Source organism: Budorcas taxicolor, chromosome 19 (assembly GCF_023091745.1).
Source record: "Budorcas taxicolor isolate Tak-1 chromosome 19, Takin1.1, whole genome shotgun sequence".
Taxonomy (NCBI): Eukaryota; Metazoa; Chordata; class Mammalia; order Artiodactyla; family Bovidae; genus Budorcas; species Budorcas taxicolor.
The window spans coordinates 49,646,028-49,662,040 of record NC_068928.1 but is presented as its reverse complement, the minus strand read 5'-3'; the positions used below and the strand labels follow the sequence as shown (position 1 = coordinate 49,662,040).

Below are 16,013 nucleotides of genomic sequence, written 5' to 3'. Positions count from 1 at the left end.
TTCTAATTCGAAGGAAAACATTAAAAATAATTTTGCATTTCAAAGAGGTAAAAACTGTTCTCCCAAGAATATTCTGAATATACATCCTTTGGCGGGGTGGGTGGGGGGGAATCTTTGAATTTGTGTTGAAACTTTTCATGTAAAAACTGTCCATGAAGCTTACTGTTGCAGATAGTAAGCTGTCTCCTTTCTCACACCAACAGAATCATCAGGAAAAAGAAATACAGAGACTGAAACTACTAGAATTCTATGGGCAGACTCTGAGCACCACACCAATCAAAGGATTGGAACTATTTTTTTCTTAACTTATTTTATGTTAGAATATAGTGCTAGTTTCAGGTATACCTCAAGGTGATTCTTTTATACATAGTCATGTATCTATCCTTTTCCAAATTCTTTTCTCATTTAGGTTGTTACATAATATCGAGCAGAGTTCCCGAGCTATACAGTAGTAGGTCCTTGTTGGTTATCCCTTTTAAATATAGCACTGTGTACATGTCAATCCCTAACTCCCTAAATATCCCTCCCCTGCCCCTTCTCCTCTGGTAACCATAAATTCATTCATTCATTCTATGTCTGTGAGTCTGTGTCTGTCTTGTAAATAAGTTCACTTGTATCATTTTTTAGCTTCCAAAGGGATATCACGCCCAAGATGTCTAGGATATTGTTCGAGCCTGATAAATCTAACTACATAGGTACATCCGGAGGGAAAAAGGTAGCCTCTGGGCCGCACATCTCATCAATGCCGGGGGCAGGGCTTAGACAAAACCAGATTGGAGGATTCGGGTCAAAGAGCTTTCTGATGATGTGTGCGGAGAGACTTCTCCGAAGCGGTGCAGAATTTGAGAAGATTCATGTTCCACGCGAAACCTCTTCCAAAGGTCTCCACTGTGGGAAAGGCTGACCCAGGTTGCCTAGCTAGTCTGCAGATGTCTGTCAGACTCTTTTCAGCCATCCTGCTGATGTTTCACCGTCGGACTGAACTGGCTGTGGCGACAGGGAAGGAGACAACATGCAGTCTCCCACCAAGCTTGCCTTGGCTGACCCCCACGTACAAGTTATAGTGACCAAGCCTCCATCCCACTATCGGTTGCCGACAGAGCGGGCAGCCAGCCACCTGAGAGCTAGGCCACGTCGGGACAGACCCTAAGTCCGCGCGCGGACTTAATCTGCTTTCCCTTCGGGACCCCCACTGTCTTCACCACACCCTACACAACACCGCTCCCGGCAAACCAGGGGGCTTTACAGTGACAGGATTCTGCTCTTGCGAAAGGGTTTCTCTTTTCAGTACCTCACCGCCCATAGGCAGTGCCCTAGAAAGGCGAGACAGCGCCTGTGTCTCCTCAGCACACCCGAGAAGTGAGAGCGGAGAAGCAAAGCGAAGGAGCTCTCCGTTCCCGCTCGCGAGGAGGCCGCCTCGCTTTCGGCCTAAAGCTCTGTCGACCCGGGACCCTGGGCCCACGGCCAAGCCCGGCACCCGCTCCACTTGTCGGCGACTGGAGCGGCAGACGACGCCCGCTCGCCCGCGGAGTCAGCCGCGAACTCGCCGGGTGTCGGCAGAACCGGGTTTCTCCCTCACAGCAGCGCAGGCGGTCATGTGGGCGTGGTCACGTGGCCTGGCACTCACGTGTTCTGAGGACGTCTGCGTGCGACGTCCGCGCTCCCGCGCTCCCCAGTGGGATTTGTGCGTTTCGCACCTTGCGGCGTGCGTAAGGGTATCCTGAGTGCTGCACGTTAGACAGTGACCTCCGGAGCTGCCCCTTCGCCGGGGTCACGCTGACAGACAGCCTGGCCACTTAGACCCCGCGCGCTCCAGATCGGGCTCCAGGTGTCCCGCTCCCCGCAGGGCCCAGGATGGGTGGGGTCTCCAGTTAGTGAAGTTTGGAGATCCTTTTTTTCACAAGAATGCGAAATTAGATATGAAGGTGAATGTTGATTAGAATAAGAAAAGTCAATTATACACAGCTGATTAATATCACAAACTTAAAGCAAAGCACAAAGCTTTTCTCTAGTTAACTGCCTAACACGCCTCATTTTTTCCCCCAATTTTTAAAATGCAGACCTTAATTACTCCTTTATATGGGAATGATTTGGTAATACTGTTTGTACAGGGTAAACAGAAAGATAATTCACTTTTGAGCGGGGTTCATCAAATTTTGCTCTTAGTAGTAGTTTGGAAAAGGTTGTTAGCCTTGCGTTCCTTTGGTAATGTTACTATTTTAGGGTTGCCCTCAGATTTGGCCAAACCTATCCTGTGTCTGGTACTCTTGCCTGGAAAATCCCATGGACGGAGGAGCCTGGTAGGCTGCAGTCCATGGGGTCGCTAGGAGTCGGACACGATGGAGCGACTTCACTTTCATTCACTTTCATGCATTGGAGAAAGAAATGGCAACCCACTCCAGCGTTCTTGCCTGGAGAATCCCAGGGACGGGGGAGCCTGGTGGGCCGCCTTTTATGGGGTCGCACAGAGTCGGACACGACTGAGTGATTTAGCAGCAGCAGCAGCATACTGTGTCTGGAGCTAACGATCCACCTCTAATCAGTGGTGGCCTCCCAGTAGCTTGTTAGGAGCTTTGTTGTCATGTAGTCCATGATCTGTATTTCATGTCAGATCAGGAAGAAATGGAAAACGCTTTCCATGTTTGCTTTACTCATCTAAACTAATTGGATCAAGTGTGTTTCTGCCCTCCTTGCAGAAGGAGCCTACTCTGTTAATGTGATTCGTGTGTGGCCAAACATGGACTTCCCAGGTGACTCAGTGATAAAGAATCTGTCTGCCAATCCAGGAGACAACAGGAGAGGAGAGTTTGATCCCTGGGTGGGGAAGATCTCCTAGAGGAAGAAATGGCAACCCACTCCAGTACTCTTGCCTGGAAAATTCCATGGACAGAGGAGCCTGGCTAGCTGCAGTTCATGGGGTTGCAGAGTCAGACACAGCATTCAAATAAGCATGCTTATATGCTGTGTGCAGTCCATGAGTTTTGATGGTTCTAAAGATATTCACTAAAAGGAAAGTCTGATGTAAGTGATATCTGTCTTGTTGAAAACTGTAATGCAAAACAATACAGGCAATGTTTAGTCTTGGAATAGGCTAGCCAATATCATGTAACAGATTTCCTGTTAAAAAATAACTCAAAATATTTCAAGAAGCAACTTTTTTGTCCATTGTACCTTGATTCTTTGTAAATGGGATTACAATTTCGAAAAAAACATTTTTAATTAAACAGAGTTGAGGGAATTATTGTTCATTCTAACAGGTTTAGTGAAGCACCACAGTGATCAATGAAGTATATAATCAGTGGGTGGGGCCACCTGCTGTGTCCTGCTGACTGGAAGGTTGTGGTTTTCCTTTCTGTTACCATCATCTTCCGCTTTTTTTTTTCCCCTTCTGGTTTTTTTTTTTTTTTTTTTTTGCTTCCTGTTAAGAAATGTTCTGACTCTCATAATACCTTTCATCTGTTATCATTTTTATTACCCATATTTTCTTGGCTATCATGATTCTTCCATGTTTTTTATCATTACAGTTTTTAGTTTCCATTGTGGTATGCTGCTGCTGCTGCTGCTGCTGCTGCTAAGTGGCTTCAGTCGTGTCCGACTCTGTGCGACCCCATAGACGGCAGCCCACCAGGTTCCTCCATCCATGGGATTTTCCAGGCAAGAGTACTGGAGTGGGGTGCCATTGCCTTCTCCGCCATTGTGGTATACTTTTTGATATTTTGAAGTTTCTGCCAGACTTTTTTAGTTTTTTTTTCCCCTTTTTTCCTTCTTTCCAGTAAGATACTTCCTTCTGTTTCAATTTTGATATGATCGGTAATTCTTTAAAAGTATACGAAGTTAATCTGAATTTAAGGCAACTACAAGTGCAACTCAAATACATTGCTTATTGCCCCTACAAGTACTGAGCTTCATGACTATGTCATGAAATAATCATATACCACGTCCAGCGATTGAGTGGTGAATGAGTAAGGAGTTCCACCACAGGAAAATGAATTTCTTCAGGCCCTTGTGCTGTGTCATATGAAGGCTGAAGTGAGTTCATACTGATGTTTCCAGCTCTAGTCCGGAAACACGTGGTTTCCTCCAGCCCCTCCTTACTTCTCTGTAGCTCACTATACAACATAAGAAATCTTCTTCGCCCACTTTTAACAACTGTGGTGTTTGATTTGTTAGAGGCAGGGTTTGTGTCGCATCTTTTTATTTCCTAAATGAAGCACGGTGTCTCCTGTGGATGTAGCTCTGTATTGATGTTGAAGTGACATGTTTACCTTTGATTTTTGCCACCAGAATTCTCTACAGAAGAGTTGCATCAGCTTCCATGCTCATGTTCTGACTGCCTGCTTCCTCTCAATTTCTTATCCCTAACCCAGGGCCAGCAGGATAAGGGGCAGTTTACATCTTGGTCCTCTGTGTTTCAATCCATAGGCTTTGGAGAAGTTTTCCACCTGGGCCAGTGGACAGTAACTAATTGGAATATAATCACTCACTCATTAGGTCACTTTCCCAAACTTACTCTGCATCAGGCCAGCACTAATCAGGAGCTCCACCTCCAAGCTCAGGGTCCTGTTGGGATAATGTGCATAATGACTGTCCCAGACTGTGAGCTGGAAACCAGGAGGGTACAAAGCAGGTCCAAGGGAGGAGCAGCTCTCACTGTGCAGCACGTGGCTGGGGTGGCTGATGGAGGCACCATGGGAGCTGGGTCTTCCATTCAGGTGGCTTGGTTAGCATGTGAGTGGAGGGGAACCCGGGGAAGGGAGCTGACTATGTGTGAGGGAATTTGGGTTGCTGGTCTAGGTGAGGAGTGCTGAATCAAGGCTGCCTCCCTTTCCTGGCCTAATGAAGGTGGGGCCTGTGTCCCCTTTGCTCCCTGTGGGCCAGGGCATCCAGCACTGGGCTCAGCATGAAGAATGTTTGATGAGTGGACAAGCTAGTGAATGAATGAATGAAAAAATGAATGCATGAATGGGTGATGAGTAGCCCATGAATCAAAATTTCCCCAGAGGTTTAGAGCTCAGGCAATGAGAGGACCAGGGATGCTTAGACAAACACTGAGAAGCTACAGCCCAGGTGGAGTGGGGCTGGAGATGGGGCCCCTGAGTCAAGGCAATAGAAGCTCCTTATTCAGAAACAGCCTTTAGCTGTTGAATTTTCTGTCCTACTGTGTTTTGGGGGACACTAACATCCTTGACTGGTGATGCTAAGGCCACTGACCTGGCTGGCCCTGGGACACACTGGTCACTACAAGGGGCATGCGCCTCATACCTTCAACTCCTGCCTCCAGGCGGTCCCTGGTGTTCTTCTCAAACTTAGGTAAATATGGCTTAGAACACAGAGGCATAGGGGACAGCCTGTGCAGGGCCATCTGCCCCAGGGCACATTCTAAGGGAGGGCTGCCTTTCCGGGACCATTGCCTTAATCCAGGAGGTAAGTACTGTACACATAGCCAAATATGTAATGGTTTCTATGATACCTGTGAAGAATTACATAGAGACACACCCACAGACCCGCTTTCTGCCCTCAGGCGTACAGAGTGATCATGCCTCCCCCAGTTTCCAAATCACCTAAGAGAGGTCTTTGGAGAAGAGATTTTGGTGGAGGAGGATTAGAAACACACTTTCAGGTCCAGTTAATATCAATAAATTTAAGGGTATTTTCAGAATTTTCTTTTTTAAATTGGTATTATAAGATTTATTTCTGAAGCTCTCATTTTTTTTAAAGAATGCAGTTCAACTAGGAATGTGTTTAGTTTTCACCGATAAAATTCCATTTCCAAAAATCAGATGGAGTTTATAACATTTTACCAATTGTTAAGTGCTCTAATGAAAATGTAATTTTAAATTGCAATTACATTAGTGAGACATGTGGGATTTCTCTAGTGGTCCAGTGGTTAAGACTCTGAGCTTCCAATGCAGGGGTTGTGGGTTCAATCCCTGGTTGGTAAACTAAGATCCCACATGCTGTGAAGTGTGGCAAAAAAAAGTAAAAAAAAAAAAAGAAAAGTGAGACATGTTTATTACTTTTTTATTAGGGAAAAGGGCAGAATGCTAATAAATGGAAGTAGCTCATGTGAGCAGCTGAGTGAGTGTTGTTCTGGGCCTTTCCTGGTGAGTAGGTGGTAGATCAGCCCTATGGGGCACACACATCATTACCACACCTGGGCAGAGTCACCCCTTCATTTCTTTCATGTGTGACTGTCCTAGTATATTCAGCCAGCTGCCACTGATGTACATTACAGAACTGTGTGAATTTCCATTTTGAACCCTGCAGGAATCAACCAAGCACAACTGTGCTGGTAACTTGTAAATTCCTGCACCTGGAACATCCAGGTCTGAAGACACCACACTTCAAGCTTTGCTCTATTTGAATGACCTTTCTGTGGAAACTCGAAACACTTTCCACAAAATGCTGATACGAGGAAGCACAAAAGGTCTCAAGAGAGCCTGCGCCACCTCCCTGGAATCTGGGAGGCGCTCCTGTCCTGCTGTGCTCAGCCCCTCCATTTGTTTCTTACTTGCCTGTTGAAGGCGCTTGGGTTGTTTGGGCCTGACTTCTCTGGTGGCTCAGATGGTAAAGCGTCTGTCTACAATGTGGGAGACCTGAGTTCAATCCCAAGAAACGGCAACCCACTCCAGTGTTCCTGCCTGGAAAATCTCATGGACAGAGGAGGAACCAGGAGGAACCTGGTAGGCTACAGTCCATGGGGTCTCAAAGAGTCAGACATGACTAAGCAACTTCACTTTCACTTTGGTTATTATGAATAGAGCTGTTATGAACATTCTTCAATAAGCAATTTTGCAGGCATCTGCTTTCTTCTCTCTTGGGTAAATACCTAGGGGTGGAATGGCTAGAGCTACACTTACGTGGTAGGGGTCTGTGGTGTGTGTGTGTAGGACTTTATGTATTAATAAGGATTAATAATTAATACATAAAGTATTAATACAGCCCCACCAGTTTCCAAATCACCTAAGGGAGGTCTTTGGAGAAGGGCTTTTGGTGGTGAAGGATTGGAAACATACTTTCCAGCCCAGTTATTATCAGTAAATTTAAGGGTATTTTCAGTATTTTTTTAAATTGGTATTATAAGATTTATCTCTGAAGCTTTTGATAATGAATGAAATTCAACTAGGAATGTATTATTCACCTATAAAACTCATTCTTTCCAAAAATCAAATGGAGTTTAAAACATTTTACCAATTTTTAAGTGACCTACTTATGTTTTCCAACCTTAATTGTATTTTAAAATTGTCATTACGAAAGTAAGACATGTGGGACTTCCCTGGTGGTCCAGTGGTTAAGACTCTGAGCTTCCAGTGCACGGGGCGTGGGCGCTTTATCATTCTTTATCATTCATTCTCTTCCCTGGTGGCTCAGATGGTAAAGAGTCTGCCTGCAATGCAGGAGACCCGGGTTCAATCTCGGGTGTGACAGGGAAAAAAAAAAAGTTAAAAAGGTGAGACATGTTTACTATTCTTTTTTATTAAGGAAAAGGGCAGAATCCTAGTAAGTGGGAGTAACTCATGTGAACAGCTGAGTGAGTGTTGTTCTGGGCCTTTCCCTGTGATCAGGAAGGAAGATCAGTTTAGGAAGATCCCCTGGAGAAGGAAATGGCAACCCACTCCAGTATTATTGCCTGGAGAATTCCATGGACAGGCCTGTAGCCCACAGGGTCACAAAGAGTCACAACTGAGTGACTAACATTTTCTTCTTCACTTTATAATTCTTTATTGTTCATTCTCTAATTAATTAATCAATACTTTATGTATTAATAAGGAAAATGATCAGGGTTGATCTTCCGCCTACTCACCAGGAAAGGCCCAGAACAACACTCACTCAGAATGTTCACACGAGCTACTCCCACTGCTTAGGATTCTGCCCTCTACCATAATAAAAAACAGTAATAAACCTGTCTCATTTTTTTAAAACTTGTTTTTTGGCCACTCCGTGTGGCATGTGGGATCTTAGTTTCTAACCGGGGATTGAATCTGTGCCCCTTGCATTGGAAACTCAGAGTCTTACTGTAATAAGAAGCTGCCAGACTATTTTGCAGTGATGGTACCAACTTATATTACCACTGACAATTTAGGAGAGTTTGCATTGCTTCACTTGGTAAGGTTGCTTTTACTAATTTTTGCCATTCTTCCAGTATTCTTATGGTTTTAATTTGCATTTCCCTGATGATTAATGATATCAAACATCTCTCCTTGAGTATATGGATCATTCATATATCTTCTCTTGTGAAGTAGCTGTTCAAGACTCTTGCCTATTTATTTTTTCATAACTTTTATTAATTTTTTTCCTGTTATGGTTTTCACTTTCGGGGTCCTGCAACCCAAAAGACACAAGGATAGTTTCCTGTTTCCTTTTCGGAAGCTTGATAGTTTCAGCTATTACATACAGCTCTATGATCTATCTCCAATTAATTTTTCTGTATGGTGAAAGATACAGATTGCTCATTTGTGATGATGATGATTATTCAGATATCCTGTTATTCCAGCAATTTATTGAATAGACTTCCTAAAGAAAAAGTTTCTCTACACACAACACCTCTGACACCAGATGTATGGATTTTCCATACCAAGCAATTTCCAGTTCTCTGTGGACGCCAGGTGGGCCACCTACAATTTAATTCAGTTCTCACAGAACTACCTGGGGTTACTGCAGACCCCACAGGTTGAGGGCCCCATCCCACAAGACTGTCCCCACTTCAGACACCAATTGTAAGTAGTAGGCCCGCAGGGTACCCATACTTAAACATTTCTATCCCACGTGGCTACAAACAGGCGTTCCCACGACACCCTCAGGTTCAGTAATTTGATAAAATGGCTCACAAAACCCAGGGAAATAGTTATGATGATGGACTTATTATAGAGGACATTCTAAAAGATATAGCTCAACAGCCAGATGAGGAGATACAAGGGATATAGCCCAGAAGGATCTTCAATGGAGCTTCTGCCCGTGTGGGATCAGAGTACCCCTCTCCTGGCACATGCATGTGTTCACTGACCTAGGAGCTCTCTGAATCCCATAATTTAAAGACTTTCATGGAAGTTTCATCATATAGTCATCTTTGATGAACAATCTTCAGTCCCTCTCCCAGAGGACAGTGGTGGGGCTAAAACTTTGGCGTCTAATGCTGGCTTGGTCTTTCTGGTGACCAGCCCCCATCCATGAGCTCGTCTGGAGTTGCCTCATTACAACGAAAGATGCTCCTATACCCAGGAAATTCCAAGGGATTTAAGAGCTCTGTGTCAGGAACCAGGGGCAGAGACCAGGTATATATTGATTATATCACATTGCCCTTTCCCTACAGAGTAACTTTGGCACCTCTGTTAAAATCAATTGATTCTATATGTGGAGGTCTATTTCTGGACTTTTTACTGTTCCACTGGTCTGTCTACTCTTACACCACTGCCACACAATTTTGATTAGTATAGCTTTATGTTGATTCGAAAACTATAGCTATACTGTATTTTATTAGCTTTTTGTTAAAAGCTGAATTAGAAAAGGCATGTTATATTCACTTGGTTACTATAGCTTTACTTTAACTTGTATTAATATAGCCATAAATCCTTCAAACTTAGTTCTTCAAGATCATCTTGATCCTTTGCACCTCTCTATGAATATCAGAATCAGCTTGTCAGTTCCTACAAGCAAGCCAACTAGGGATTTGAGTGGGATAATATTGATTCTACAGACCAATTGGGCTATATAACAAACTTAGCAAATCAATATTAAAGAATACATTGCTTTTGTTTAGTGATCTGTACCAATACAGTTAACTAAACCAATCAGGATGAAATTCAAGTTGGCAGGTTCTTCTCTGCATATAGGGGCTTCCCTGATAGATAGCTCAGCCAGTAAAGAATCTGCCTGTAATGCAAGAGACCGGTTCGATCCCTGGGTCAGGAAGATCCCCTGGAGAAGGAGTAGGCTACCCATTCCAGTATTCTTAGGTTTCCCTGGTGGCTCAGCTGGTAAAGAATCCATCTGCAATGTGGGAGACCTGGGTTCGATCCCTGGGTAGGGAAGATCCCCATTCTATATATAGCCCATGGGGTCACAAAGAGTTGGACACGACTGAGTGACTTTCACTTTCTTTTTCTTTTCTCTGCATATAGTATGGCAGTGAAAAAAACAGTATTCATAATCATGATGATAAGGCGCCATGAGATCGTGAAATGCCTCCTGAATTGTCAAGAAAATACACATAAGGTTTGAATGTCAGGTGGTTGTGACTGTGTCACAATTATTTGAAACGTCATAGTCATATGCTCCATTTGTCTTATTTTACTGAAGTATATATAATTGGTTTACAACATTGTGTTAATTTCTGCTGTACAGCAAAGTAATTCAGTTATATAGAGACATACATTCTTTTTCCTATTCTTTTCTGTTATGGTTTATTGCAGGGTATTGAATAGAGTTCCCCAGACTGTACAGTAGGACCTGGTTGTTTATCCATCCTATACGTAATAGCTTGCATCTGCTAATCACAAACTCCCAGTCCTTCCCTCCCCACCCTCCCACCCCCGTGGCAACCACAGGTCTGTTTTCTACGTCTGTGACTCTGCTTCACAGATAAGTTCATCTGTGTCATATATCAGATTCCACACATAAGTGATATCATCATGATAAATTTCAGTCTCTCTACCAAGTGGACCTCAATCCAGCTCTATGGTTTGACAAATATATGGAATACCTACTACCTACTTGCTACTGTGATGCTGAGATAGGAACGTAAGAACAACCATATTCCTGCCTCAGAGTCAAGGATGTTTGATCAAATGGAATATTTTTAAAAATTATTTATTTGGCTGTGCTGGGTCTTAGCTGTGGCACATGGGATCTAGTTCCCTGACTGGGGATGGAACCCAGGCCCCCAGCATTGGGAGCACTGAGTCTTAACCACTGGACCCCCAGGGAAGTCCCCAGATAGAATATTTCATTCATCTCAGAATCCTGGGTAGCAAAAAGTTTATGGTAATATGAAATTTACTCCATGGTGTTTGTATTTTTTATAAAGAAGACAGTCAGAAATGTGAAAAATAACATTTATTCAAGGTAACACCTTTTGAATTTCCAGGGCTGATTATCAGCAGGGACATATTTTAATGAACATACCTTATATTTCCTCTGAAAGCTTGGCCATATTTGTCTCCTCTCTGTAGAGTACATTTTTTTCCATGCAATTCAAAGTGCTGTCTCCATCTTGCCGAGATGGACAGGCTACCCCCAGCCAAGGACAGAGATGAAAGCGGCGCCTGGCAGCCCAGTCAGATGGATGGAGTGGCCTGATTTCCCGAGGCAGCTTCGTGCTGAGTGCCCATCACTGGGAGTGAGTCAGATATACAGCTCAAGGTCTGTAGTAACAGGGTCAGGGAGACAAGGCATATACCACAAACTCATGAAAAGTAACAGTACAGAAAGTAAGTAACGATGGCAAGGGAGGTTCTATGTTATTAATTGTCACAGAACACAGCAAGTTAGGAAGTCTGGAGCCCTGGAGAGCCTAGCAGAGTTGCCTCAGCACTGGAATACTTTGTGCAAAAAGCAATTGGATAGGTGGGGGGACGGTGCCGGGTACAGGCAGCTGATGAACAAAGGTGGAATGCAGGGATCAATGGGCAAGTGGCGGTTAGGGTAGAGCTGGGTGCAGGCAGTGCCAAGGGGCTGGTGGGCACAGGTCCTCCAGGCCACCTGGGAGTAGTGGGAAGAACTGGGAAAGTTGGGCAGGAGCTGGACAGGGAGGAAACAGACTGCTGGGTCTGGCTTCCCTCTGGTGTCTAACCATGAGCTTCTGAAGGTTTTTTAGTAGGAAAATATGAAACCCGGCATTACATTTTCAAGATCACAGGACTTCTCATCACGAATTGTGCATATTATTCTGTTAGAAACCAGTTCCAGTGGTGGTGGTTACTCTGAATTTTTGTTTCTTAAAGAGTATCAAAGTTCACGATTATTTTATTGTCAGTATGCATCCTCTCTACTGTGAAGGGCACACAGGAAGCCTTGTTTTTGTTTCTCCAGCAAAGTAATGAAGGGCAGACTGGGTCTGCTGACATGGGCAAGTTAGTCAACCTCTCTGCCTCCTAGCAGTAATATGCGGGCAGTCAGAGCTTCCGTCAGTCAGAGGTGTATCATGAGGATGGCCTGAGCCGGTATCCAGACGGTCCTTAGAGAAGTACCTGGCAGGCAGAGAATGCTGCAGGAGGGTTTACTGACCGAATCACAATTCTGATAGCACTTTCCCCCGTCAGGACAGCTCGGATAGAAACACTGGAAGTGTCAGGCCTTGTTCGAATCTTTTCTTCTAAAAAGAGGGTTTTCAAGAAGGGTAGCCCCAGAGCCGCCTCAGAATGGAGGGTTTGAGCTGGAAGAGGCTTCTGAGAGCAGCCATTGCGGGGTCCCTTTTGCAGGTAAGGAAACTGAGAATGTGGCCTCGTGGAGCAGCAGCCTCTGAACGGCTCCCTGGCTGTCTCTCCCCTCATGCAGGGGCCTCTTCCCACCTCTGGGCTGCTGCCCTTGATCTCTGCCCAGAGGTCATGTCCCTCAGGCCTTGGGTCGGAGGTGTCCTCCTCCCCTGACCCTCCTGCCTGCCTCTTCGTCCCCTCACTCTGCCCTCTGTGCGGCTCCCTGGCTGTGCCTGTAAGAGCTCACGCGTGCACTGTGGGTCCTCCATAAGCCTCACCAGGCAGGGGGCCTGTGGTCGTGCTCTCTTCCCGCACTTGTGTCCGGCAAGGACACAGCCCCTGGATGAAAGAACAAAGCTTTGGAAGCCCTGGTTCGGGTATGTCTCCTTCACATCTCTTCCTTCCATGGCTCAATGTAAACAACGGCAATGCTGCCAGACCCTGAGGGCATCTCCTGGGTGCTGCTCCTCCATCTCAGTGGGTGTTGGGTGCTGCTTCCCTTTGGTCCTTCTTGCACACAGGCTGGAACGTGGCAGCCGGGGCCTGCTTACTGGTCTCTGTGCAAGCCTGTCCTGTGCCTGGTACCCAGCAGCTGTTCACTGAGCACTTGGAATGGATGGTGCAAGCCCCTCTGGTCTGGAGCCAGTGTCAGTAATTGCTTTCCTTCTCAGAACCATGTGGTAGTTACCATTTCCACTTGCCGGGCATTGTCCATCTTTTCATCAAGGAGCTTTATGTCTACATAGTAGGGACATCCTTGAGACACATCAGTGCAGTGGGACAAGCTCACCCTCTTTATACCTTCTGGCTTGGGTTCCCTGGATGTGGTGGATACTCTGTGTTGATGAAAAAAAAAAAATATGAAAAGCAAGGGAACGTTTCTAGTGAGCGGCCTTATATAAGTTCAACAGCACGCAGCACAGACTCCGAACTCAGGTCAGTTACTTTATACTTGACGGGATGTTCTTTCTTTGGATCAATTGTGCTTTGTTTGTGAATGAAAGGTTTCCCCCCTTATTATTTCCATTCTTGTCTCATCACAACCTAAAATCTCTCCCAAGTATGAGACTTTAACGGAAACTACATTTCTTCTGTCTAGGATACTCTGCCACACTTACGGCGCAAAGCAGTGTGAACCCCCAGGGGTTTGTACTATAACCACAAACACATCTACGGCAAATGAGACAGGCAGATGTCGCATTCAGAGGGATACGTTAATTTCCATTTCTTTAGAATAGGTTGTTACACAGAGAACCCCAAGCGCCCGGCTCTGTGAGCGGCGCCCGATCTGCGGCCCTCGGGGCTTCCCGCTCCCACCGCGCCCTTGGCATCCCGGATGCTGGTCTGCGCCCTTGCACCCTCCCCGTACCCCTTCCCGCGCCCCCGTGGACCCTCCCCATCCTCCTCCCTTGCGGACCCTCACCCCTCCCCCTCCCCACCGCCCCGCAGACACTCACGCTGGGGTCTCACAGCCACTGCAACCGTGGAAACGCCTGGATTTCAGCTGCCAGCACGCGGCAGGCTCCGGCCAAGCCTGAGTGTACGCGCGTGACAGCAGCTGCAAAGCGCTGGGCCGGGTGAGGCGCATGCAGGCCCCCGCCGCTTGCCCGCGCCGACCTTGACCCCAGCCCGGCTCCCGCCCCCGCCCCACGCGCGGCACTGCGCGCAGTGGTGCCGCGCGTCGGCTCCGCGGCCTCCCTTCTCCATCTCGGGTTTTCCAGGCCGCCCGGGGCCGCGCCTGCGTCGGGCGCCGCGGCCGACGTGCAAGCGCACTGCCGGCGTGCCTCGCTATTGGTCGGCTGCCGGTAGCCCCACTGCCGTGCACCGCCCCTATAGGCGGACACGGCCGTCAGTCACCGGCCCGGCGCCGGCCCGCGGCGCGCCGCGCGTGTCCCGCCCCTCGCCGCCGCTCGTCGCTCGCCGGCCGGCGGCCTCGCTCGGCCCTCAGCTCCGTGGCGGCGGCGGAAGGCGGCCCGGGCCCTCGCAGGCCCATGGCGGCGGCCGCGGCGCTCCCGGGCGCGGGGGGGCCTCCCGCGGGCGGCGGGGCCGGGGGTGGCGGGGGCGCGGGCGGCGGGTCGCCGCCGGGCGGCTGGGCCGTGGCGCGCCTCGAGGGCCGCGAGTTCGAGTACCTGATGAAGAAGCGCTCGGTGACCATCGGGCGCAACTCGTCGCAGGGCTCGGTGGACGTGAGCATGGGCCACTCGAGCTTCATCTCGCGGCGCCACCTCGAGATCTTCACGCCCCCGGGCGGCGGCGGCCATGGCGGGGCGGCCCCGGAGCCGTCGGCGCAGCCCGGGCCCGACGCGGGCGGCGACTTCTACTTGCGCTGCCTCGGCAAGAACGGCGTGTTCGTGGACGGGGTGTTCCAAAGGCGCGGGGCGCCGCCGCTGCAGCTGCCGCGCGTGTGAGTGGGGCCAGGGCCAGGGCCAGGGCCTGGGGGCGCAGGCGGGGGTGCGGCCTGACCGGCGGGACTCGGACTCCGACAACCGACTCTCAATCCGCTCTGACCCACGATCCCTACCCCTACCCACTACCAGGAGGGACTCAGCCCCCCGCCAGCGAACCTCGCCTAGTCCTAGCCACGAATAGGGCACAGTCAGAACCCAGAGACTCTAAACCTCATTTCGACCCCGAGCCCTTGTCCATCCTCCCACAACCAGGACCTAGATCTCGATATCTGGCCTTGTTCTTCCCTATGATCACACTAAGACCCTGACTCCATCATTCTGGCAGGATCCCAGTCCATGACCCCAGTGTCCCGGCTTCATCCTTAGTACCCAGGACCAAAACGCAGACTACATTCCCAGCCCGGGACCCCCCACCCTCGCCTTCCCAAAGCTGGAGGCTCAGGCAGCTGTCCACGTGGGCTGAGGTTTTCTGGGGTTCTCTGTGCAGTTCTGAGAGTATGCACGATATTTTTCATAACTAGCATGTTAGGTAGTGTGGATTAGAAACGTTGGTCTGGTTGGTGGAACTGCCCAAAACAAAAATCTATGGTTTTGACTGATGATGGATTATGTTACTTTTTGTTTTACCTGTTTTCAGTAGTGTATTATTTCAAGCCTGTGTTTCTTAAGCTGCCAAGGACTTCTTTTTCTTATTGTTTTTTTGTAGCCTAGAAAGTGAAAGCTCTTGAAGCATGATGAATTTTAAAATCTGTGCTCTGAACCCTAAATTTTTGGGAAAACTAGGTACTTTCAACGTAACTTTTTGGAAAATCTTTTAATTACTTAGAGATTATTAAAAGGTCATATAGACTGTAACTAAGTGAGCTTCGTGGGGAACTATCAGTCCCACTACAGAGCATTTTAGCTTGGTTCTCTGATTTTGTGAGGTTAGCCTTTAGTCTACTTGAAAAACAAACTTGCTGTCTAGGAAATGGTAATTATTCTTCAGGGACTTCGAGATTGTTTCTAAGTAGAACCTTCTTCCACAAACTGAAATTTTTGACTGCTTTTGGTTGTTGGAGATGGGGTAAGATTTGTTGCTTTCTTTATTCCTTGACTTTTGTACACGTGTGCTGTTACTGCTTAGCCTGGAAAGCTGTACCAGCTAATTCTTTAAACCTTGATGGGAATGTTTCAAATAATGTTATTTTTCAAA

General features: G+C 47.4%; 1 protein-coding gene across 2 annotated transcripts in view; it reads left to right on the top strand.

Moving 5' to 3' along the window:
* Positions 1-14,401: 14,401 nt before the first annotated feature.
* The window catches only part of FOXK2 (forkhead box K2), a 51,263-nt gene continuing 49,651 nt past the window's right edge, over positions 14,402-16,013 (top strand). For both annotated transcript variants that reach the window (XR_008201021.1, XM_052657843.1), the window contains exon 1: positions 14,402-14,814. Coding sequence is in view for 1 of the 2 variants with exons in the window: in XM_052657843.1 (XP_052513803.1) it covers positions 14,402-14,814 (413 nt within the window). In the remaining variant the exon portion in view is untranslated. The remainder of the gene's footprint in view (positions 14,815-16,013) is intronic.